This window comes from Acomys russatus, chromosome 8 (genome assembly GCF_903995435.1).
Source record: "Acomys russatus chromosome 8, mAcoRus1.1, whole genome shotgun sequence".
Taxonomy (NCBI): Eukaryota; Metazoa; Chordata; class Mammalia; order Rodentia; family Muridae; genus Acomys; species Acomys russatus.
Window position 1 is genome coordinate 16459636 of NC_067144.1, and position 27485 is coordinate 16487120.

General features: G+C 46.4%; 2 protein-coding genes across 2 annotated transcripts; one reads left to right on the plus strand and one right to left on the minus strand.

Annotated features, from left to right (window-relative positions):
• Nucleotides 1-1176: 1176 nt before the first annotated feature.
• On the minus strand, nt 1177-18795 carry Pigx (phosphatidylinositol glycan anchor biosynthesis class X). The gene is made up of 6 exons (XM_051149763.1): nt 18506-18795; nt 16871-16934; nt 10454-10595; nt 4998-5211; nt 3905-4005; nt 1177-1391 (listed from the first exon to the last, which is right to left on the minus strand). Exons 1-6 carry the CDS (start codon nt 18729-18731, stop codon nt 1248-1250), a joined length of 891 nt encoding a protein of 296 aa, XP_051005720.1. The 5' UTR covers nt 18732-18795; the 3' UTR covers nt 1177-1247.
• A 52-nt stretch (nt 18796-18847) lies between these two features.
• On the plus strand, nt 18848-26454 carry Cep19 (centrosomal protein 19). The gene is made up of 3 exons (XM_051149761.1): nt 18848-19169; nt 24059-24211; nt 25875-26454. The coding sequence occupies exons 1-3, from the start codon at nt 19154-19156 to the stop codon at nt 26234-26236; spliced, it is 531 nt and encodes a 176-aa protein (XP_051005718.1). The 5' UTR covers nt 18848-19153; the 3' UTR covers nt 26237-26454.
• The last annotated feature ends 1031 nt before the right edge of the window (nt 26455-27485 follow it).

Genomic DNA, 27485 nt, shown 5'->3' on the forward strand with positions numbered 1-27485 from the left:
ATGTACATAGCCAGTTTCAGGCCATGTGGGAAGACATGAGCCCCTGCCTCAAAAAACCTAAGGGCAAGTAAACAGATGAGTTGTCTTTCTGACGAGCTCAGTGGTAAATCCTAGCACTCACTTCCACCAAACCCTTAGGAATGTGTACATTCAAAAACAATATAACTAGGGGCCAAAGAAATAGCTCAGTGGGAAAGAGCACTGGACCAGTGTTGCAGACCAGGCTGGCCTCAAACCCACAGCAATCCATCTGCTTCTGCTTCCCTGAGTGCTGGAATTAAAGATGCCCAGATTATATTAATAATTTTTTTAACTGCCAACTTTCTAGTTCTTTTTTGAAACTGTTAAGTTTAATATTTTCATAAAGTTAAGGTTTAATTACTCTATTTTATTTTGTAAGTGTGGGTGTTTTGTCTGTATCTATGTTTGGGTACCATTTGTGTGCCTGGTGTCTGAGGAGGGCAGAAGAGGGCTCTTGGTCCCCAGGGACTGTAATTACAGATGACTTTGAGACACCATGTCAGAAGTGGGAATTGGACGTAGGTACTCTGGGGGATCAGCAAATGTTCTTAGCAACTGTAAATTACTTCTTCATCTAAATTACTTTACTCTTCATTATAAGGGTGTCTCCATGATTAGTGTGACTTTAAAAGTTCTATTCACAACAGGAGAATAATTTGACACTAATAAATAATGAACTCATTTTCAATACCAAATGAGGACAGTCACTTCTCAGTATTAACACAGCGAAGCCCCTCCCCTAGACCACCGCAGAACACTGGAAGGTTACATAATGGAACACTAAAACTTCCAATTATCTGACAATGGCCCAAAATGTCTTCTGGGAAACATAGTATTTTTGTTGTTTGTGTTTTCACACAGGGTCCCACAATGTAGACCAGGCTGGGCATGAACTGACAGTGATCTGCCTGGTAAACACAATTTTGTTTCTTTGATTGGTTGGTTTTTTGTTTTGGTTTGTTTTCGGCTTTTTTGAGACAGGGTTTCTCTGTGTAGCCTTGACTGTCCTGGACTCACTTTGTAGACCAGGCTGGCCTCGAACTCACTGAGATCCGCCTACCTCTGCCTCCCCAGTGCTGGGATTAAAGGCATGCACCACCCACCCGGCTACAATTTTAACCTAAGTGAAGACAAAATAGCTCGTTATTTCTGAAAAGAACACTTCTTGTCACAAATGAATAGGTCTCATTTATTAGGCTCATAGAAAACACATAACTGTATAAAACTCACAGGGAGAAATGGCCATATTTGAAAACAGCTACAAGGATCAACATAGAGCAGAGGATGGTAATGAGCAGGGTCACAGAGCACACAAGAGGGGTGTGCAGAGTCAGCCCCACCGGCACCTGCAGGGTCAGATTCTTAAGTATCTGTGGAGAGAGGGGAGCAGAAAGTCAGTGACATTTAGTAACATTTGGGTGCTCAACTACCTCAAGCTCCTGCCATTCAAGGTTCTAGAAACTTCTCACAAGAGGGCAGAAGGAATGTAAGCGCAGAAGATGTGGGAGACACTTGTGAAATGCATACTTTGGGCCAAGGAGCTCTAGGCAGTTAAGGGTTCCTAAGGGAGGAAGAGTTACTCTCCTTTGTGGGAGCCACATCCATGTGCAGGTGGACAGCACTGACTAGAAGCATTAGGTTATGAATAAAAGTTTTTAAAAGGAGGGCATGAAGTTGGGAGGGTGCGCGGCACTAGGTGTTATCAATATATAGTGTGTCAAGAAATCTTTTAAACGGTTAGAATAGATTATCTATCTATCTATCTATCTATCTATCTATCTATCTATCTATCTATCTATCTATCTAGGCTTTTCTCTCTGTGTAGCCCTGGGTGTCCTGAAACTCTTTGTAGACCAGGCTGGCCTCAAACTCAGAGATCTGCCTGCCTCTGCCTCCCAAGTGCTGGGATTGAAAGCATGCATCACAACTACCTGACTAAAAAATATTCTTTTAAAAGAGAAAACAAAGCCAAGAGGTAGTGGCACATGCCTTTAATTCCCAGCCTTTAGGAATCAGATAGATCTGTTTGTGGACAGCCAGCACTACATAATGAGACCCTGCCTGGGTGGTTGGTGGGTAGAGAAAAGAAAGAAAGGGAGGGAAGAAGGGAAGGAGGGAGGGAGGGGAAAACAAAATAAGAATTAGAGTCACTTAAATGCACATCTCACGGTGAGACCATTTCTGTGATTCTCATAACTCAAGTTTACACTATCCATTAGTTCTAACTTTCTAGTTCTCTCTCTCTCTCTCTCTCTCTCTCTCTCTCTTAAGAGACAAGATCTTTTTTTGTGGGCAGGGGGTGGGGGGGTTGTTCAAGACAGGGCTTCTCTGTGTAATAGCCCTGGCTGTCCTGGACTGGCTTTGTAGACCAAGCTGGCCTCAAACTCAGAGGCAAGATCTTAAGCCTCAATGGTGAGGCACATGTTTAATCCCAACACTCAGGAGGCAGAGGCAGGTGAACCTCTGAGATCAAGGCCAGCCTGGTCTATAAAGTGAGTTCCAGAACAGTCAGGGCTATACAGAGAAACCCTATTTTGAAAATAGAAAAAAAAGAGCTGGGCATGGTGGCGCAAACCTATAATCCCAGCACTTGGGAGGCAGAGACAGGCGGATCACTGTGAGTTCAAGGCCAGCTTGGTCTACAAAGCGATTCCAGGACAGCCAAGGCTAACACAGAGAGACCCTGTCTCAAAAAAAAAAAAAAAAGAAAAGAAAAAGAAACAGACAGTCACAGGGTTTTAGGCAGGCAAGATAGTACCTGTTATCAGTGGTGGCACATTCCTGTAATCCCAGCACTCAGGGAGGCAGGGATAGGCAAATCACTGTGAATTCAAGGCTAGCCTGAGTTACAAAGTGAGCCTAGGACAGCCAAGGCTACACAGAGAAACCCTGTCTTGAAAAACAAAATAAAACAATTAAATGACCTGTTATTATCCAAGTCTAATGACCTCAGTCTGACTTCCCAAACCCAAACCCACGGTGAAAGGAACCCTCAACATACAGAGGTGACTGCTATGTCAGGCCATAGTAGCGCACACCTTTAACCCAGCACTGGGGAGGCAGAGGAAGGAGGATCTCTGAGTTAAAGGCCAGCCTGGTCTACAGAGCAAGTTCAAAAAAAAAAAAAAAAAAAATTTGAAGAAGAGGAGGAGGAGAAAGGAACTCTGGGTAGAAAGAAGACTCCTAAAAGTTGTTCTCTGACTTCTATACGACACATGCGCACGCATGCACACACATACACACACATAAAAAGGGAAATTAAAAAGAAAGGCAGGGTTTACCCTAGAACTCCCTAGGTCACCCAGGCTGGCCTGGAAACTCACTGCCTTAAACTCCTGAGCGCTGGGATGACAGACATGTTACACCATACTTGGCCTTTTCTCATTTTTCAAGTTTTAATTTTTCTATATTGGGGTTCAAATCCCAGATCTTTCACATGCAAGGCAAGCACTCCACCACTAACCCACATCCTGAGGCCTCCTTTTCTAAAAACAGTACGCTCTCCTTAAGTTTGACACAGGGTTGCGTGCAGCTAGGCTGGGCTCCAGCTCACTGTGTGCCTGAGGATGGCTTTAAACTTCTCATCTTCCTGCCAAAGGAAAACGGAACGGATTTGCCCAGCTTTCCTCTCCATCTCACACCTTTACAAAGGGTACCAGCTGTATTTTACTCTGGGCCAATGATGCATGGGACTCACCCTACAGCACCAGCCCCCAATTTAAATGATCCCAACCTCACCCACTGTGGCCATCAGTCGCAAAGAAACAGTATTAAAGCAGTGAAATGTGCTCTATATTAGAATGCAGCACGCTAAGCCTTGAAAGACAGCAGGCCGATTGTGAAATGAGGCAGTGCGCTACAGGAACAGCAGAAAGCAGCTTACTGATTTATAGTGCATGTTTCTCCACCGACAGATCTCCTCACTCCTCAGAGCACAGGGAGCTGCGACTTCTGACTGAGACCAGCATTTCAAAATTGGGAACTCTGAGAAGAGGGGAGAAAACAAGACGTCAGAAAACTTATATTTTGATTCAAGGCCAAAGCCTGTCCTGCATTTCACCAGGAGCCATTCATGCTGGGATATGAGGATACAAACAGTTCGACACACACGGTAGATGGTTTGGACCCATCGATCACAGGCTGGTGTGCTGGGGTCCTCTCTTATGTGGACGCTAAGAGATGGGAAATTGCAGTGATAATCACAGAATCAAAACACAAAAAATTAAAAATGTAATGTTACCTTCTTTTGAAGTATCACTTCAGGGGAAAAAAAAAGACCTTTTGTTTCAAAAACCAGTTCTGAAGTATCTGATTATATTCAGAACAGTGAACACATCTTCAGTATACAGTCTGATAAATTTCCATATCAAACATTGCCAGGAAAAGCACTCAGATCAAAACAAACAGTATCAGAATTCCCTGTTCTCTCAGGAGAAACACTTCTTCAAAGTTTATTTAGGATAAGCAATGGCATCATTAACAGGAACAGAAAACACACTGGATAAAGGAAGTGAATGGAGTGAAAAAGCCGTTAATGCTCCTATCAGGAAAGAACTAACAGAGACATGCAGGATTAAAAGTTCCCTCGCTCAAATATATATATTTGTGTGTGTGTGTACCTGTGTGTACATATGCACCATGCACACATGTGGAGGTCAGAGGACAATTTGCAGGAGTTGGTCTCTCCTGTCATGAGGGTCATGCATGCAGGTGGTCAGGCCTAGCAGCAAGTGCCTTACCTGCTGAGCCATCCTACAGGCCTGTGAAGTTTTATTTCCTGACCTAGGAAGTATTTACAGGCATCTGACTTACAACAATTCTCTAGATCATATGTGTGTGTGGCTTTTCTATGTGAGTTTAATATTATAACCAAAAATTTACAAAGGATGACCCGTTTGCCACTCCTGTCTTTGACTAGGGCATGCCACAATACCTTTACTCTTATTTTCAACCCGCAGAAGCCTTGCAGCCCTCACCTTGGTCACAGTACATCAATAAATCTGGGTTGTTGAGCACAATCAGGGTGTCTCCATCTTTCCTATGTGGCCGGTGATAGCGATAGTGCACAGGCAGAAAGGCCTGGAAGCAGTCGATGCACTGTGCATCTTGCCGGGCATAAATGAGGACTTCAGACTCTTTGGACAAATAGTTGGGGGCTTCTATATTAAAACTTTCTGATACCATCACTGCCTGTTGAAGAAAAAAACAAACATTAGCCAAGAACAAATTACGAACGAAGAAAAATAAAAAAGACAAAAAGTAAAACCCAGAGACTGCTGTAGGCAGAAGCATCAAATGTTTCCCTGTTATCTGCTATTTCAATCCTCTTTTCATCCTTAATTGTATGTAGAAAACACAGGCTATGATCTATGAATAATAAAAGTAAACTAGAGAACAACTATTGACAAAAACCATTCAATTTGTGTTAAATTAAAATGACTGGTATCGCCGGCTGTGGTGGCGCACACCTTTAATCCCAGTACTTGGGAAGCAGAGGCAGGTGGATCGCTGTGAGTTCAAGGCCAGCCTGGTCTACAAAGTGAGTCCTAGACAGCCAAGGCTACACAGAGAAACCCTGTCTCAACACCCCCCCCAAAAGTATCATCATGGCCATTTCCTGTTCCTTGGTGAAGTAAGATGGCAGTGTTAAGACAGAGCACCGCAGGCAGGAAGTCAAGCAAAGGTCAGCAACTTTCTAGAGTGGGCATACAATGGAGGTGTGAAAAATATCTTTATTTTGTGGTGCTGGGGCTCAAAACCAGGGCTTTTTACACTGTAGGCAAGGGATCTATCTACCACTGAGCAACCTTTAACCACTTCCAACAAATTATTCTGTAGCTCTGTCTCTGTCTCTCTGGCGCGTGCATACACACACACACACACACACACACACACACACACACACACACACATCCAGGGTGTCTCATTGTTTAGCTGGATTCAAACTTACTCTGCAGCTCAGGCTTGTCTTGAACTTACAATTCTCCTGCCTCACCCCTCCAAGTCCTTAAATTACAGGTATGCACCATCATTCCAAACCAGCAAAATTTTATTTAAAAAAAAAAACAAAAAAAACAACTCCTAGAGATTGTTTCATAGATAAGAGGACTTGCCAAGCAAGTCTGACCACTTACTTAACTTCGAACTCTGAAATATATGGAGGAAGGAGACAGCTGAGTCCAAAAAGTTTCCCCCAGGCTAAAGATATGGCCCAGTAGTTAGAGCACAGGCTTCTCTACTTGTAGACCACCGTTTGAGTCCCAGCATCCATGTTGGATACTCACAAATGCCTGTAGACTCTAGTTCCAAAACATCTGACAGCCTCTTCTTGACTCTGTGGACACCGACCACATGTGCACACACAATCTCACACATAGATATATAAAAATCAGTAATAAATATATACACAAATCTTTTTCAAAGTTGTCCTCTGGTCTCTCCACGCATGCCATGGAGCCAAGGGGCTGGAGAGATGGCTCAGAGGTTAAGAGCATGGATTGTTCTCCCAGAGGTCCTGAGTTTCATTCCCAGCAACCACATGGTGGCTCACAACCATCTATAGTGAGATCTGGTGCCCTCTTCTGGCCTGTAGATGTACATGTAGACCACTGTATACATAATAAACAAATAAATCTTAAATTAAAAAAAAAAAAAAAAGAATCTGAGACAAGATTACTATAAGTTCAAAGTTAGCCTGGGCTACATAGTGAACAAATTTCAGGTCAATCTAGACTAGCTGTGTCTCATAAAAAGGTATGTATTCTATGTTAAAAGTAAAAATACAGAGATGTAGAAATTTGTTACACTGGAAATCTGTATTTACAATCATAGCCCTGGCTGGCCTGGAACTCTGTGTAAGCTAGGCTGGCTTCTAACTCACAGAGATCACTTGCCTCCTGGGTGTCAGGGCTAAGGAAGGGCATGTGTTACCACAGCTGGCTACGGCTGCGTTCAGAGCTGTAGTATATCGGGGAACAGAATTATTACAGATATCATAAGCAAGAACAATTGGTGAAGTCCTGAGTTATAGTGTATTTATTTAGCAAGAGACACACAGGGATTATATATGGAACATGTATATGGATGCACGCACACAAGTACACACACACACACACACACACACACACACACACACACAGTCATTCACCCTTTCCTTCACTTTAGATTGTCTATGCAAAGCTCCAACACATCTCAGAGAAACCATTAATTAGCACTGTCACATACGTTGTTACAGCATGCATGGTCACTTTCCTATATGGTTGTGACTGCAAGGCTTGGTGCTTGTCACATATTCTTTCTCTCTCACCCACAGGAATAGCAGCCTACTAGCAAATGTCAGGGTTATACACAGACGTATGGAGCACTAACCTCACAGGTGACCCACATTAAACCACTGACGATTTGCCAAGCGTATCGGCCACTATTTCAATGCTTTAATGGCCACAAGGGAGCTCATTACTTTAAAGCTCAATCTGTCTACTGTTAAAAGGGTATTTATTTTCATAAGTAGAAATCTTATGTACTGACCTATAACACTAGTTGTTCTTGCTTATGATGTTGCAGTAATTCTGTTCCCTACTACAGATTTTCACATGTCAGAACACAACCATAGCCAGATATAGCAACACACGGCTTTAGCCCTGACACTCAGGAGCCAGAGGCAGGTAGATGTCTGAGTTAGAAGCCAGCCTAGTCTATACACTATATACTGATTTCCACTATAATCGTAATTTTCTTTCTTAAACTTTGGTTTCAGTCTTTTTTTAAAGAATTTCTTTTTAATCGTGCATGATTGTGAGTGAGCATACGCACGGCAGTGCAAGTGTTCATGGAGGCCAGAGGCACCAGGTCCTCCAGGAGCCGGAGCTCACAGGCAGCTGTGAACTGTAGATGCTGGAAAGCGAAGGGCAGCAATCGCTGTTACCACCAAGCCATTTCTCAACCCCTTCATTTGCTCTTCTTAGAGAAGCCTAGCTGAGATCCTTTTGTCTGTGTGTGTGTGTGTGGGTGTGTGTGTGTGTGTGTGTGCGCGCGCGCGCACATATCAAGAAAATGTCCTCGGGTGTCCGTCCCTGCCTTCCAACTTCCTTGGGACAGTGCTATGCCAGCCTAGCTGGCTTGAGAGCTTCAATCCTCTTCTCTCTGCCTCCCTTCTCCCAGTAGAAGCACCGGGTGTACAGGCACTTGTTCCTCAGCACCTGGATTTTACCAGAGTTGTGGGGACTTGAACTCAAGTCCTCATGCTTGATAGCAAGTGCTTTTACCCACTGAGCCTTCTCTCCAGACCCTTACTTATTTACTTGGAATCTTTCTTCTTTCTTATATACTCATTTAGTGCCTAAAGGTGTAAAATGCTCATTAAGCACATTTAAGGACCGGGGTCCCAATTTCTAGAACCCACATAAAAGCCAGACACAGTCTGGCATAGCTGTACCCTTAGAGCTGCTATGGGGTGGGAGGGAGGAGCCAGGTGGATTCTGCTCGAACTGGCCAGCCAGTCTAACCAAATGCCACATGCTCAGGGTCAGTGAGGGACCCTGTGGCGGTCTGAATGCCCAGTTGGTGGCTATTTGGGAAGGATTAGGAGATGTGGCCCTGCTGAAGGAGGTGTGTCACGGAGGGGTGGGGGCAGGGGCAGGCTTTTAGGTCTCAAAGCCTGTCTGCCTCAAGCCTGTGGGTGAGCTCTCAGCTGCTGCTCCAGCAGCCTGCATAGACTCTGGGACCGTAATTCCAATTAAACTTTCTTTTTTATGAGTTGCCTTAGTCATGGCGTTCTATCACAGCAATAGGAAAGTAACTAATATAGACCCAGACACAAAACATAAGATAGAGATGGGGCGGGGGCGCACATCCTATGTAACCCTGTGGCCTTCACACATGCACCTACAGGTACATGTACAAATGCAAGGACACTTGCACACTAAAAAGTAAAGCAAAAAGCCAGCGTGTCTTTCCCATTGACCAGTTGAGCACTATTTATTAACCCTGCACCTTCTCAGAGGGCTATACACATGTGTACATTAACTTTCTTAGTGACTAACCTATGAATTATACCACCAAAAAGCATTTAACTACCTCAGGCTGGCTGGCTTAGTCCTGACAAACTGTCGCTCATTTGTTGAAGAATATGCCTATGCTATTGCAAAAAAGTGCTCTAAAAACTGTAACAAAATTTTAACTACAAAATGATTATCTGCCATTTAACCTTAATCCAAATCACAGCATTCCTATATTAATTTCTCATTAAAAATTCCCTAATATGGTATGTACTCACTTATAAGTGGATTTTAGCCATATAGTACAGGATAATCATACTAGAATGTAGAGACCCAAAGAAGATAAGTAACAAGGAGGAGCCCAGGGAGGATGCTTGACTCTCACTAAGAAGGGGAAATAGAACATACAGGGGAAGCATTTGAAGAGAGAGCTTGGAGAGAAATGAGGGCGGAGATCAGACCTGGGGAGATCCAGGGCAGGACAGAGGGCTGGCAGAGAAAAGAGAAACCGTGGGTGGGGGCACTCTGTGACAAGCTGGAATTTACGACAGGGTAGACTCCTGGGAAGATATGGGGGTGACTCTAGCTGAGACTCCTAGAAGCAGTGGACATGGAGACTGAAAAGGCCACCTCCTAACTCGACAGGATTCCTAGGAGAGGGACAGGAACACCAACCCGTCTACAAAAACTTCAACCCAAAATTTACCCCGCCCACAAGATACGCAGGGATAAAAATAGAACAGAGATTAAGGGAATGTCCAACCAATGCCTGGCGCAACCTGAGACCCACCCCATGGGAGACCCATCCCTGACACTACTAACAATACTCTATTATGCTTGCAGATGGGAGCCTAGCACAACTGTCCTCTGAGAGGCTCCAACCAGCAGCAGAATCAAAACAGATGCTGAGACTCACAGCCAAACATTGGGCAGAGTGCTGGGAGTCTTGTGGAAGACGGAAGGGAAGGACAGAAGGACCCAGAGGAGATAGGAGCTCCACAAGAAGACCAACAGAACCAATCAACCAGGGCCTAGGGGGCCTTGTGGAGACTGAAACACCAACCAAGGCCCATGCATGGACTGGACCTAGGCCCCCGAAACAGATGTAGCCAATGGGCAGCTCGGTCTTCATGTGGGTGCCCTAGTAAAGGGAGCAGGGCGGGGGCGTTTCTGACATGGACTCTGTAGCCTTTTTGATCACTTCCCCCCTGGCAGGACTGCCTCGCCAGGCTACAGAGGAAGACATGCACTCAGTCCTGATGAGACTTAATGTACTGGGGTGGGTTGAGGGGGTGCTCCCCTTTTCTGAGGAGTAGGGGAGGGGGAACGGGGGGAAGAGGGAGGGAGAAGGGGAGAGGGAGGAGAGGAGGGAGGGGCTAGGACTGGAATGTAAAGTGAATAAATAAATTAATTTTTAAAATTCCCCAATAGCTTACCTCTGTTATGTTTCTCTCTCGTAATGAAGCCAACTCATATGGATCCACAAAAAGTCCTGTTGGAATGTAATGTTTAATTAAGAGCCGGCATGTCTGTAAGTCCTCGATGCTTTCTCCAAATTTCACTTTTATTAAAAGGTCTCTGTAAGACAAGAATATTTAAAGTAAATCTCCTCATTCAGTTATTAAATAAGATAAACATTACATCCATAATAGCATAGCACCATATTTCAAATTCATTTTCCAAAAGTAGACTATCATGTCAAATGAAACACACCACAAGAGACCACTCATTAAATGTTCCATAACTCATGCCATGCGCCATGACATAGCATTAGTGTAAAAACAGATGGAGACCAATGGAAAGGAATAAAATCCAAAAGGAATCACACATATATTAATATTTCCAAGAACCAATATGGTTTCATGGGCAAAGCAGTGTCTTTCAACAGTAGTACTGACACTGGCTTCTATGTAGAAAAAGACTATTTCATAAACATCTACAAAAATTAACTCAGGTCTGGAGAGGGTTCAGGGGTTAAGTGAGCGCTGCGCTTGCAGAGCACCTGAGCTCAGTTTCAGCATCCATGGCAGGTGGCTCACCCACAGCCTGTAACTCTAGTTCCAAGGATCAGACTCCTCTCTTCAGGTACCTGCACTCATGTACACATACCCACAGGTGCACACATACCTGCACTCACATACACAGGCCTACAGGTGCACACATACCTGCACTCATGTACACATACCCACAGGTGCATACACACCTGCACTCACATACACAGGCCTACAGGTGCACACATACCTGCACTCATGTACACATACCCACAGGTCCACACACACCTGCACTCACATACACAGGCCTACAGGTACACACATACCTGCACTCATGTACACATACCCACAGGTGCACACACACCTGCACTCACATACACAGGCCTACAGGTACACACACACCTGCACTCATGTACACATACCCACAGGTGCACACACACCTGCACTCACATACACAGGCCTACAGGTACACACATACCTGCACTCATGTACACATACCCACAGGTACACACACACCTGCACTCACATACACAGGCCTACAGGTGCACACACACCTGCACTCACATACACAGGCCTACAGGTACACACATACCTGCACTCACATACACAGGCCTACAGGTACACACATACCTGCACTCATGTACACATACCCACAGGTGCACACACACCTGCACTCACATACACAGGCCTACAGGTGCACACACACCTGCACTCACATACACAGGCCTACAGGTACACACATACCTGCACTCACATACACAGGCCTACAGGTACACACATACCTGCACTCATGTACACATACCCACAGGTGCACACACACCTGCACTCACATACACAGGCCTACAGGTACACACATACCTGCACTCACATACACAGGCCTACAGGTGCACACACACCTGCACTCACGTACACAGGCCTACAGGTACACACATACCTGCACTCATGTACACATACCCACAGGTGCACACACACCTGCACTCACATACACAGGCCTACAGGTGCACACACACCTGCACTCATGTACACATACCCACAGGTGCATACACACCTGCACTCACATACACAGGCCTACAGGTACACACACACCTGCACTCACATACACAGGCCTACAGGTACACACACACCTGCACTCACATACACAGGCCTACAGGTACACACACCCTGCACTCACATACACAGGCCTACAGGTGCACACACACCTGCACTCACATACACAGGCCTACAGGTGCACACACACCTGCACTCACATACACAGGCCTACAGGTACACACATACCTGCACTCACATACACAGGCCTACAGGTGCACACACACCTGCACTCACATACACAGGCCTACAGGTACACACACACCTGCACTCACATACACAGGCCTACAGGTACACACACACCTGCACTCACATACACAGGCCTACAGGTGCACACACACCTGCACTCACATACACAGGCCTACAGGTGCACACACACCTGCACTCACATACACAGGCCTACAGGTACACACACACCTGCACTCACATACACAGGCCTACAGGTACACACATACCTGCACTCACATACACAGGCCTACAGGTGCACACACACCTGCACTCATGTACACATACCCACAGGTGCATACACACCTGCACTCACATACACAGGCCTACAGGTGCACACACACCTGCACTCACATACACAGGCCTACAGGTACACACATACCTGCACTCACATACACAGGCCTACAGGTGCACACACACCTGCACTCACATACACAGGCCTACAGGTACACACACACCTGCACTCACATACACAGGCCTACAGGTACACACACACCTGCACTCACATACACAGGCCTACAGGTGCACACACACCTGCACTCACATACACAGGCCTACAGGTGCACACACACCTGCACTCACATACACAGGCCTACAGGTACACACACACCTGCACTCACATACACAGGCCTACAGGTACACACACACCTGCACTCACATACACAGGCCTACAGGTGCACACACACCTGCACTCACATACACAGGCCTACAGGTGCACACACACCTGCACTCACATACACAGGCCTACAGGTACACACACACCTGCACTCACATACACAGGCCTACAGGTGCACACACACCTGCACTCACATACACAGGCCTACAGGTGCACACACACCTGCACTCACATACACAGGCCTACAGGTGCACACACACCTGCACTCACATACACAGGCCTACAGGTACACACATACCTGCACTCACATACACAGGCCTACAGGTGCACACACACCTGCACTCATGTACACATACCCACAGGTGCATACACACCTGCACTCACATACACAGGCCTACAGGTGCACACACACCTGCACTCACATACACAGGCCTACAGGTACACACATACCTGCACTCACATACACAGGCCTACAGGTGCACACACACCTGCACTCACATACACAGGCCTACAGGTACACACACACCTGCACTCACATACACAGGCCTACAGGTACACACACACCTGCACTCACATACACAGGCCTACAGGTGCACACACACCTGCACTCACATACACAGGCCTACAGGTGCACACACACCTGCACTCACATACACAGGCCTACAGGTGCACACACACCTGCACTCACATACACAGGCCTACAGGTGCACACACACCTGCACTCACATACACAGGCCTACAGGTGCACACACACCTGCACTCACATACACAGGCCTACAGGTGCACACACACCTGCACTCACATACACAGGCCTACAGGTACACACACACCTGCACTCACATACACAGGCCTACAGGTACACACACACCTGCACTCACATACACAGGCCTACAGGTACACACACACCTGCACTCACATACACAGGCCTACAGGTGCACACACACCTGCACTCACATACACAGGCCTACAGGTGCACACACACCTGCACTCACATACACAGGCCTACAGGTACACACACACCTGCACTCACATACACAGGCCTACAGGTACACACACACCTGCACTCACATACACAGGCCTACAGGTGCACACATACCTGCACTCACGTACACAGGCCTACAGGTGCACACACACCTGCACTCATGTACACATACCCACAGGTGCATACACACCTGCACTCACATACACAGGCCTACAGGTGCACACACACCTGCACTCACATACACAGGCCTACAGGTGCACACATACCTGCACTCACATACACAGGCCTACAGGTGCACACACACCTGCACTCACATACACAGGCCTACAGGTACCACACCACACCTGCACTCACATACACAGGCCTACAGGTACACACACACCTGCACTCACATACACAGGCCTACAGGTGCACACACACCTGCACTCACATACACAGGCCTACAGGTGCACACACACCTGCACTCACATACACAGGCCTACAGGTGCACACACACCTGCACTCACATACAGCTAGCCACCTGCACTCACATACACAGGCCTACAGGTGCACACACACCTGCACTCACATACACAGGCCTACAGGTACACACACACCTGCACTCACATACACAGGCCTACAGGTACACACACACCTGCACTCACATACACAGGCCTACAGGTACACACACACCTGCACTCACATACACAGGCCTACAGGTACACACACACCTGCACTCACATACACAGGCCTACAGGTGCACACACACCTGCACTCACATACACAGGCCTACAGGTGCACACACACCTGCACTCACATACACAGGCCTACAGGTACACACACACCTGCACTCACATACACAGGCCTACAGGTGCACAACACACCTGCACTCACATACACAGGCCTACAGGTGCACACACACCTGCACTCACATACACAGGCCTACAGGTGCACACACACCTGCACTCACATACACAGGCCTACAGGTACACACACACCTGCACTCACATACACAGGCCTACAGGTACACACACACCTGCACTCACATACACAGGCCTACAGGTACACACACACCTGCACTCACATACACAGGCCTACAGGTACACACACACCTGCACTCACATACACAGGCCTACAGGTACACACATACCTGCACTCATGTACACATACCCACAGGTGCACACACAACTGCATTAGTGTACATATGCCCACAGTTACACATATACCTGTGCTCATGTACACATACTGCCAGGTATACACACATGCACACACACTTTTTTTCTGAGACAAGGTTTCTGTTGGCATATAAGCAGCCTGCCCACTAGGTTGCTTAGCCACCTCTGACAGCATCAGCTGCCCACCACTAGGTGAGTGCCAGGGGCCCAGGATAAAAGGACAAACCCACTTTGCGTCTCTGTCTCTCGCTCTCTCTCTTACTTTGCCTCTTACCCTCACAACCCACTCAGCTCCCAATACTCTCCATTTCCCTTCTCCCATCTCATTTTTAAATAATAACAGTTTCTCTGTGAAGCCCTGGCTGTCCTGGAACTCTCTCTATAGTCCAGGCTGGCCTTGGATTCACAGAGATCCAACTGCCTCTGCCTCCTGAGTGCTCAGATGAAAAGTGTGCACCACCAAGCCTGGCTAAAATATATCTTCTCTGAAAATTAGCTTAAAATAGGTTATAAACTGGGGAGGAGGGTACACACATATAATCTCAGCACTCAGGCCAATGCAGAAGTATTTCTGAAAGTTGCACGCTATCTGGTGAGACCTTATCTCAAAACAATGGTATGAAATAAGATGTATAGCTGTCCCAGCTTTCTGTGCAGAGGCAAATTCTGGACTACAGTGCAGAGGAGGTCCAAGCACGGCATGGTGCTTTTGCTTGAGGAAACAGCAAGACAGGTTGCCAGAGACTGGAGCAGCAGTCTCAGAATTAAGCCCAGAAAGGAACTTATAGTAAAAAATAAAATCAATAAAATAATCCAAATATAAACTCCTTGAATTTTTGCTGGATGCTAAGATGTAAATAAGATATAAGTCCAGAAGACTGAAAAAAAGTGACCAAGGAGCTGAAAAGTAAAACATTTCAAAATTTCATGCCTGGACTCCCAAAGTGATGTTAGGGCAGGAACTGAAACAGAGACACAGAGGAGTGTTGCTTACCGGCTTGCTCCACATGGCTTGCACACTTTGCTACCTTGAACAGCTGCTCAGAGGTGGCACCACCCACAGTGGGCTGGGCCCTCTTACATCAGTCATCAGTTAAGAAAACTTCCCCCACAGACTTGCCTACCAGCCAATCTTATGGAGGCATTTTTATCAGTTGAAAGTTCCTCCTCACATTATGACCCCAGCTTGAGTTAAGTTAACAACAACAACAACAACAACAAAAAATACCCTTCTCAGCCCAAGAGGAAATCCCCGGTAGTGGCTTTCTTGCTGATTGGATATAAAGGTAGCACTGGGCACCACATAACAGTGTCAGTATTCCATCTGCTACTGAATTAATATTTTTTGAAAAGTAATCTTTTTAAAAGGCAAGATAATAAAAATAAAAGCAAAATAAGCCAGGAATCATGGCTACACCTATAATTCCAGCAGTCAGAAGGCTGAGTAAGGAGGATCACATAAATTCCAAGCCAACTTGAGCTGCACGGCAATACTTTTGTCTCAAGAAAGAAAACATAAATAGAATAAAAATGAAGACATATCAAATTAAATAAAATCACACACATACATATGTACACAGTAAGCTACTTTTTCTCCAGTTATTTTAAGGGGGATCAAAAGTCGGAGGTTATTCTAATCTACATAGCAAGTCTGAGGACGACCTGGACTTTATCTCAAAACAAACACAGAAACAAAAATGTAAACAATTTTTCCAGTTTATCATTATTTCAACTATCACTTTTTCTTGTACATTATGAGGCAGTATTTCAATATAAGTGGAAATCAATGGGCAGCTTACCTGTGGAAACCATCTTTCAAAAATTCTTGCCTCAAAATAATTTCAGAACATATGGCCCTTATACCTATAAAAATCAAAACATTAAAAATGAAAAATAAGCACAGTGAAGGAAATCTTAAGTTAGAAAATTAGTACTATAGTAGCCTTCACTTACTAGAAAAATTTAACCACCTAACAGCCCAAGGTAAAAAAATGTAAATATAAGCAGTTTGAGCTCTGTATAAATCTGTTTTCAGTAGTACATCACTGAGGTTGAGAATATCACCATGGGAGTTGCCTTGTCTGGCTTCAGTTAGTCCATCACTTAATATCTGTGTCTTTGCATTAGACCAGTCCTCTCTGTGGTTGTCTGAGGAATGTAATACATGTAGAAGCAAACAGACCACCACACATGAAGGACTTTGTTCATATGATGCCAAGACATCATCCTAACTCACCAAACCATGTTAGATATATAATGGCGACCTTTGTGTTACATCCATGCCTACAAATCTTGGAAGATTGGACAATGGTGCCTTGTCAAGATGTTGGCCAAGTTAAAAAGGTGCGCACGTGCCCGCGCACGTGCCCGCGCACACATACACACAGCAAGAAAACAAAAAGCAATTGAAGATTCAAAGAGTTCATTAACAAACTTGGAATAAACAGAAATCTTTCATAAACTGACCCCATGCATATTTTGGACTCAGTGACTAAAACTTCAAGACTAGCGGAGGTGACACACACCTTTGGTCCTAGCCCTCAGTTTGGTCTACATACCAAGTTCCAAGACAGCAGGGGTGACACAGAGAGGCCCTGTCTCAAATATCAAAAATTAAGAAACAAACAAAAAGAAAAGATAGACTAAATACTCAGTAGCCAGGTACCTTGCTATAAAACGTTGACTTTCAGAAGTGTGTGGGAAGAGCATTAAAACAGCGTGAATCAGTGTGATAAACCTATTACTCAGTAATGTGAAGAAACCTTGTGAAGCCAGGAGAACAAATACTTGGACGATTTTTGAAGGCCCTACAAACAGTACAAAGGGGTGTCAACAGTTGCGGGGGCGGGGCGGGAGGACCACACGTTGGGACTGATGAGCTGCCTGGAAGCTGCTTAGTGAGCTCCAGGGTTGGCTGTTTTGGTAAGTCACTCAAGTTGGGGTGGACTTTCTGGTGATGCAGCTTCTTTTGAGTTAATCCCTACCTCTCGTAGTAACCCCTCATCACATTCCTATTAGTAACTCCAATTTTTTAAATGCACTGGTTCACTACACTGGACGCACCACCTCACCCTTTCTACACGCTATCTGGTTGGTCATTCTTACACTTCTCGGGACGCGAAGGGTTCGCTGGACTCTCAGCCAGCACATAGCAGCTTCAAGGGTACCATAAACATCCCAAGATGCTTCCTGGCTGTACTTGTTTAGTATTTTAGCCACAGCTTGACAGTCCCACCTCGGAAAGACAAAGCCCGGCTCCGAAGCCCGGGATGGAACAAGGAGCAAAGATCACTGGGAGAGGATCACTGGGAAGGAAGGGACACACGCGGCCTTTGTTGCTAACCTCCTCCGGCCTCAGGTACCCGAGATCCCGCGTGTGCCCCCCACCTCTGCCCGCTGTCAGTGCGCACCCCCTCAGCCCACAGCCCTCTTACCACCACCGAAGGGGGCGTCGCTGAAGTTCGAGGCGAGCGCGCCGACTAGCCAAGCTGCCCAGAGGAGCAGCCAGGCCACGGCACTGGCAGCCAGGACGCCGGAGCGAGGACGCCCGGGAGGGGCGCGCGCGACGAGCTGCGGTCGCGGAAGAAGTCTGAGCACGACGCGGGGCGCGCTCCTACCCGCCCGGGGGACCGAGCGCCCCACGCGCAAGCGCCCTAGCATCCACGGTGCCCTAGCACTGGGAAGAGTCTCAGGAACTCTAGGTTCCCTTGAGGCCCGCTCCCGGCCCCGCCCCTCGCCTTCCCAGCCGGGGCGGGGCGAGAGGCTGCGCAAGCGCAGTCGCGTGCCCGGGCTGTTGCCTTGGGAACGACCCTGGACAGGGGCCCCTGCCTGGCCTCTGGACCAGGCGAGCAGCCTTAGGCCCACACTCGCGGCGCTCAGGCCTGCCTCCTGTCAACAGCCGGATGCGTTAAGGCTGCACCTCCTGCCTCTGAGTTCATTCCATGGTTACCCCTTTAGGCTATGGCTGTAGCCTCTCCCTGCAGCGTCAGGCCCCACCTCGCCGCAAAGTCGTTTGAAGTGCGCCTTTGTGCAATGCGGTTGGATGGAAACAACCCTCTCACGGATGTTCAGACCTGCGCCCCATGTACTTCTTCCAGGGTAAGAAGGTCGCCTTGCACTGATGAGGACTTGAGTAAGGAAAAAGTCGGGTCTGTGCTTTGGGAGTTCCGAACCCTGTTAGGTGTTGTGGGGAACACGGACATTGATCCCTGGCAGGAAAAGTATATCCGTACAAGCAAAATTAGGTAAATGTGCTGTCATTCCTCCCAACTGCGGAATGTGTTAGCAGGCTTAAAGAGTGCTGGTGCTGACAGGCAGATCAGAAGGCTATGAGGTCTCAGAGTGGGAAGACAGCGTAATACACAAAGCACTGCAAGCACACTATTAAGGAATATGGACAAAGAAGAGGGAGAAAAAAAAAACCAAGCTGAAAACCAGGGCGGTGGTGGAGCACGCCTTTTATCCCATTAGACAGGTTCATCTCTGGTCTACAAAGTAAGTTTCAGGACAGCCAGGGCTACACAGAAACCCCGTCTCGAAACAACAACAACAACAAATTAAAAGGAAAACTCTATGGTCAAGACCCTACATTACTATCGATTCTATGCACTAGCCTGGCCATTTGCTTGAGCTTGTAGACCATATAGTATGTTTAGTAGTATGTTGTAGAATGCTTACTGACGTCACACTTTAGTAAAGTGAACTGGGAATGGTAGCGGTCGCTGACTCAGACCCAGGGCAGAGCTCAGCAATATGAAAAGCAACTCTTTATTATGAGTAAACTCAGGGGAGTAAAAATTCACACATCCAACAGTAGGGGTAAGAAGACAGCTTATGATCCTATATGGCAAATCTACTTGGCAACCATAAAATTTGCATTTTTAACTCAGGAAATCATAATGATATAAAATGTCTAGAAAAAAAAAGAATGGCAGTTGGGTGAATATTTCATCTTCTCTTCCTCTCCCTTTTGTCCACTTTTTCTTTCTTTCTTTCTGCCCCTGCCCCCTTTTTTTCTTTTGGTTTTTCAAGACAGGGTTTCTCTGTCCTGAACTGGCTTTGTAGACCAGTTTGGTCTCAAACTCACAGGGATCTGCCTGCCTCTGCCTCTCAAGTGCTGGGATTAAAGGCGTGCGCTACCACTGCCCTGCTTTTTGTTTTGTTCTGTTTTACTGAGACAGGGTTTCTCTGTGTAGCCTTGGCTGTCCTGGATTCATTTTGTAGACCAGGCTGGCCTCGAACTCACAGAGACCCACCTGCCTCTGCTTCCCTGAGTGCTGGGATTTCAGGCGTGTGCTACCGTTCCTGTTGTCCCTATTTTTCTATAATGAACAAACATTAATATTGTTTGTTTGTTTATTCATTCATTCATTCCTTTGGTTTCCTGGACTCAATTTGTAGACCAGGCTGCCCTAGAACTCACAGCAGTCCACCTGCCTTCACCTCCCTGAGTTAATTTCTTTTTTCTTTTTCTTGGTTTCTCCAGGCGGGACACCCTGGCTGTCCTGGATTAGCTTTGTAAACCAGGCTGGCCTCGAACTCACAGAGTTCCGCCTTATTGTTACTTTCTTTAACAATGTGCCCACAGTTGTTCTCTAACAGAACTAAGTTTATGAAGATATGTTATCTGACCTAAAAAATGTCACCATTTGCACATCACAGCTACATCTAAGCAACTCTTATAATTGAGTGTACATTGCCACTGAGCATAGAGAAGGAAAAAGAGAGCAGAAGGTATTAATCTGAAAATATCTGTGTTTCTTTTCTCTTTCCTTTTTCTCTTTTGGTTTTTGGTTTTTGGAGACAGGGTTTCTCTGTGTAGCCTTGACTGTCCTGGACTCACTCTGTAGACCAGGCTGGCCTCAAACTCACAGTGATCTGCCTGCTTCTGCCTCCTGAGTGCTGGGATTAAAGGTGTGTACCACCACACCCGGCAATCTGTGTTTCTTTTTTTTATTATTAATTTATTCATATTATATCTCAATGATTATCCCATCCCTGTGTCCTCCAATCTGTGCTTCTTATATCTGGAGAAATACTGTACTTAGACAAAGGACCTGAAATAAAAGCCACGTAAACAGTACTGTTTAATATCTGGAGAGGCTGCTTCTCCATCTTACCTACGTTTTGTCTGTAAGGGAATAGAGTTCTCAAGCAGCTGTCTTTGAACTCAGGGCAATCCTACTGTTTTGGCCTTCTGAGCTCTGGGATTATAGACATAATAAGGCACTATGCCTGTTGAGATCTGCCACTTTAACTGTTCCTAACCTATTGACACCGTTGTTACTAGTCAGCTGGCTGGGATCATTTTGCTCTAACTGGATTGAAATCCTGAGTAGGAGAGAGAGAGTTCCCAGGCCCTTGAGTGTCCATGACCTGGGCTTAACTAACAGCCTAGATGACTGTAATGCAAACACTGAGAAATAGGGACTTAGTGGCCCTGACCTAGAAGCCAGAGACATAAGGCTCTCTGTGCCCAGGTTGCACCTGTTGCTCCCGCATTTGGCAGCTCCTGTAATGCTCTATTTCCAGCAGCAGTGAAGGACAGCCCAGACATCTGCTAGAGTCACAGTTCCTGGGGGCCTTGAGTATTGAGACACTCCAGTCCTACCATGGTTAGTGTTATAGCTGTTGGGCCTAGGGTGTGAGAATCCTAAGCCCTTAAGGCCTGGGAGCCTCCTGAAGCTCTTAGCTTCCACCACCACTGGTCCCAGGCTTCTGCGTTGGCTACTTGCTCTCTAGAACCTTCGTGCTTTCTTGGGTTGCAACTGCTACCGCCAGGGTGGAGGCTGCTACCAATGTGCCAAGTTTATCATGTTTTCTTTGTGTTGATAACTCAGTCCGGTCTGCTAATACTAAAGAGCAAAAGCTGGTGGGGGGGGGGTGCACTTGAAAAGCCTTTAATGAGTCTAATGCTGTAACCTATGATACCTGCTGTTAGGATATAAAATAAATAGAGACGTATCAGAATTGATTTGGAGATTTATTGTAGAAGGGGAGAAGGGAGAGAGGGAAGAGGGAGGGACAAAGAGAGAGACAGAAAGACAGACTGAATAAGAGAGAGGGGGGTCCCTTTGGTCCTTTTTATATCTGGTGCCTCTGGCATACACCTGGTGGCTGTAGCCTGTGATGATGTCAGAGGTTGCTAAGCAACCTAGAGGCAGAACAGATTGGCTAACAGACTAGCAGATCTGCTCCTGAGGGAGGAGCACAAAGAGGGTGTAGCCCAGGTGACTCCAGAAGGGAGGTGCCAGATGGATGTGAGGCAAGGATGTTTGCACCAATCATGACACAACCCTCCATGCAAATGAATATTGTGCTCTACACCCCAGACCTGCTGCTGAGCCATCAGGGTTACTGGGTGAAGATAGAAGGATTACTAATGCTCACTGAGGCCTGTGCAAGCTGGTGTGGCGTGCTCATGATGGTTGTCCTCAGCTGCGGTCCTAGAATATCCTCAGAGAAAAAGAAAGGAAGGAAGGAAGGAAGGAAGGAAGGAAGGAAGGAAGGAAGGAAATCTGAGGCTGGCCACTTACAAGGAAAGGCTGACAGTTCCCCACTCCAGGCTGCTAGGTGTAAGCTGAGCCTGTGAAATTGCTGCCCTGTGAGGTCTTCATGCTCACAGAAGGAAGCCTCAACACAAGCGAACAATTCTAGTAACAGTTAACAGTACTTAACTCCTTCCTCAGAGCCCCAGGACAATATATAGGAACCTTAGCTTGTATTACTACACAGCATTAAACGAGTATTGCCCTTATTATGTTCCTGGCCTACGAGCTTAGTGAAAACGGACACTCTTCTTGCCTTCCTAGGGCAAGGAGATTACCAGGGAATAGATGGTAGGGTGCAAACAACCTCTTGCTGAATGAAAGACTTCAGGGGGCCAGGCAATTCCAGCAATTGGGAGGCACAGGCAGGCAGATCTCTGAATTGGAGGCCAGCCTGGTCTACAAAGATTGTTCCAGCACAACCAGCGCTACACCGAGAAACCCTGTCTTGAAAAAACAAAAAATAAATAAAAAGAAATAAATGATGGGGCTGGAGAGGTTGCTCAGTGGTTAAGAGCACTGGCTGCTCTTACAGAGGTCCTGAGTTCAATTCCCAGCAACCACATGGTGGCTCACAACCATCTATAATGTGATCTGATGCCCTCTTCTGGCATCAGGTGTTCATGCAGATAGAGCACTCATATACATAAAAATAAATAAATATTTTTAAAAGAAAAATTAATAAATGGATAAATAAATAAAACCAGAGAGTATGGGGCCAGTGTTCAATCTGGTCTAAGGGACCTCTCAGTGCAAAATGTTGGTTTTTTTTTTTTTTTTAAGTGCTGGGCATTTTCATGGCTGGTAGAAACCTTGCCTATCATGAATGAAGCTCTGAGTTCCCTCTCTAACACCCCATAAGCCAAGCTTGGTCTCACATGCTTGTAATTCTAACACCAAGGACATAGGGACAGGAGGATCAGAGTTCAACGTCATCCACTACATAGCAAGTTCAAGGCCAGCCTGGACTATATGAGGTATTGTCTCAAAAAGGAAACAGTTCCAAAGACTATAGTGCCTTGCTATTGATAAAGGGCAAATTAGAAATCCTTTAACTGAAAAATGAAAATTATTCTATAGGCCAGCAGGTCAGTTCTTGGGTTCCCTTGAGGTTCGTGTGTGATCTCTGGTAAGAATGCAGCGCGTAAAGGGGTCTGGACTGAATGGCGTTACCTAGCTCGTGTGTGAGAATGACCTGCCTCCCAATCAGAGATGCAAGGAACTGAGGCTAGCCTGGGCTGAGCTGAGTTTTCAAGGGAGCCCTCAAAAGTCTCGACTGAGGGCTCGACCCTCATTAGCTGAGCATACGATTCTGGAGCTAGTCTATAGGCAGACCCACTGAGGAGAGGGGAGAGATGTATTCAATACCTACCTCAGTTTGATTGTCTTCTTTCAGGAAATCGTTGTAAGGCTATCCCATTTGTGTCAAATTTCCTCCAGTGTACCCTGAATTATATGTGAAAATGAAATGCATTGCCAAGAAATGTGGAGTTAGGTTCCGGCCTCCAGCTGTGATCTTAATCTACGAGGACAAAAACCAAGGGAAGAGCCGCCAGCGCATCATGCCAGTGCGAAACTTCTCCAAGTTCTCAGGTGCGCCTCCTTTTATCTTGCCCCCTTCCGCCTTTTCTCAGTTGATTTGTACTTATGTCTCTGTGTCTGCAGGGACCAGAAGAGGGCATCAGACTCCCTATCGCTGTAGTTACAAGCCTGTGAGTTCCCTGATTGGGTTGCTGAGCTCAGGAACCCTGCAAGAGCAGCAAGTGCTCCTATCCATAGCGCCAGCTCTCCAGCCCTCGCCTCCTGTCTCAAATATTCTCAACTCACTTAATATAAATAGCCTGGCATCAAGCCGGGCATGGTGACACACGCCTGTAATCCCAGCACTCAGGGGGACAGAGGCAGGTGGATCTCTCTAAGTTCGAGGCCAGCCTTGTCTACAAAGCTAGTCCAGGACAGCCAAGGCTGCACAGAGAAACCCAAACAAAACAAAAACAAAAAACAAAAAACGCCTGATATCACCAGGTATGGTGACATACACCTAAAATTCAAGCGATTTAGGTGGCTAAGGCAGGAAAATTGCAAATTCAAAATTAGTTTGGATAACTTGAGATAACTTGTTTCACAAAAAAAAAAAAAAAAAAAAAAAAAGCTGGGGAAGAATGCAGATCAGAGGTGGAGCACTCACCTAGCATGTGCAGGGCCCTGGATCCAGTCCCCACTGAGCGAGAAAGAGGGGAAAGGAGGCAAGAAGGGAAGGAGACAAACAGACGGACAGACAGAGAAGAGTTTTTGTTTGTTTAAATGTTTTATTTAGCGGGTAGAAAGATAGTTCTTTCTGATTTGGCCTCCCTAATGCTGGGATGAGAAGCCATTATAAACGCGTACCACCATACACAGCTTGTTATTAAGGCAGGCTCTAGTTAAGTAATCCAGGCTAGCCTCAAACATTCTATCTTCCCAACTCTTCCAAATGCCAAGATCACAGGCACGCATGTGTTGTGTGACAAACTTTTCCTAAGGAGACACAACATATTTGTGTGTATTTATCCCACATAGTGAGCCCATGACAGACTGAAGTGTGGATACCATTGTAGTTCAGTTTGGTGAGCCGATGAGCTTTACTGAGGTTACTTACAGGAAGATGGGTGAGGGGTTACTTACAGGAGCAGAAATGACTCAAAGGCAGCAGCACCACCAACATCCACCCCAGCATGGGTGACAGCTCACAGTGCTGGGAACCTGGAGCTCACTGCACAGCCAGCAGGCCGCTCAAGAGGATGGAGAGTGTCCTTTTAGCTGAGCCTCTTTTGGGCAGCTCTGCTGGCTTTTTTTTTTTTTTTTCCAGGCTGCTTGGCTGGTCTCCAGAGTCTTTGTGAAGCTTGGCTGTTCCGAGAGTGACTCTCAGCAGTCTTTATCGTAAGGAGGCCAGGGCCTAGTGAATCTGGTCAGTTTTAGGGATTTCCTGGAGTTATTTTTGGCTGAAGGAACTTCCCAATAGGATGGAATGTTTTAATCTGAGGAAGAAAAAAAAAAAAAACAAAAAACAAAACCAAACCTGCTACACAGCAACGTGACCACACCCCACAATTTATTATAAAAGAACAGATCTAAAGAATGGCTAGTTTCAGTAAACCCCTTTGGCCACTTGCCCAGCACAGAGTTAGTGATCTCGGAACATTGGTTACTGCAGTCCTTGCAGTAGTCTGTGACGGGAGTGATATGTGTCCGGTATGTGCTCTTCCCTCCCTCCTAGATTGCAGCAGAGCTGCTGAACAACTCAAGAACAACCCTCGGCACAGGACTTACCTGGAACAGGTGTCACTGAAGCAGCTCGAGAGGCTGTTTGCTTTCCTACGAGGTCACTTGCAGGGCCTGACCTTGGCAGAAACGCTGGACCAAACCCAGCGGGAAACAACCATTGACCCCGAGGAAGACCTGAACAAACTGGATGACAAGGAGCTCGCCAAGAGGAAAAGCATCATGGATGAACTCTTCGAGAAAAATCAGAAGAGGAAGGATGACCCCAGTTTCGTGTATGACGTTGAGGTTGAGTTCCCTCAGGATGAGCAGCTGCTGTCCTGCAGCTGGGACGCAGAGTCAGCCGACGAGTTCTGAGGCCTACCAGTCCATGTTTCCTCAAAGCACAAGGATCATTCCAGAAAACCTGTAAACACTAATGTGCATGTAAACCAAGTGACTTTCATGTGCTTTGTAGGCCTATGAGGAACAGGAAAACAGGATAGGAATCTGCCTGTAGGGAGTTGGCAACCCAGAGGGGAGGCAGTTCAAAACGTGTAAGTAGACAGTTTGATACTATTACCTGTGAGAAAGACTACAGCTGGGTTTTTGGATGAAGGCTGAAGACGGCTGGAATCCGGGTTGCTGCCGCTGAACTAGGGGAGACTCAGCGGCAGGGCCGGGCTCGGCCCTGAAATGCTACAGATGTAGAAATCTAGATGAAGCAAAGGGGAAGGGTGCAGGAAAGAAACAAGAGGTAAGAATTTTTGAGAAAGGGGGAATAATTATAGTGTGACAAGATTTGAGTTAACACGCATTTATGATGTCTCTACATGTACTTAACTCTGGGTAGACAAGAACACCTTAAAATGCCTCCCAGCAACAAGTGTGTGTGACAGAAGGCAGGCGATTCTACTCCTCCCCGATCAGGAAATAGATTCTAAAGTTACTGCAAAACCCAGAACCACTTCCTGTGAAAGGCTGGTTTGTAGAGTGGGAAGTCCACCCACAGGGAGTGGGTGAGCGACAGGTGCTGCCTGCGCAGACCTGTACATAAGGTTAGACTAGAGATCCCTGTCGAACAAGGCCACTATGTGCAAATGTGTTTGTTTGCTCTTAGTAGAATATTATCTGATTGATAGAAATCGTATGTTTTCTACAAGGAAACTATTGCTCATTGAATAAATATGTGACTGTCAGTGTTAAGTCTTAGCAGTTTTTCTTCTTCCTTTTTTCTTTCCTTCAACCTGGTGTTTTGTTTGCCAGGGTTTGGGGTGCTGCAGGTTTGTGTAAGTTAGCAGACAAAGCAGTGTGCTCTATTAAGACTTTTTTTTTTTTCCAGACAGCCTTTCTCTGTGTAGCCCTGGCTGTCCTGGAACTCTCTTTGTAGACCAGGCTGGCCTCGAACTCAGAGATCTGCCTGCCTCTGCCTCCCAAGTGCTGGGATTATAGGCGTGCACCACCACGCCTATCTTTTGTTACGACATTTTACACGTGCATTAATAGCCCCTGTTCCTGTTCACCCCCTTCCTACTGTGTCCCTTTGTCTTCCTCTTGCTGATCCCCTTCCTCACAAGTCATCCCTTTCTGCTTTCATGTACCGTGTGTTCCAGTACTTCCTCTACGC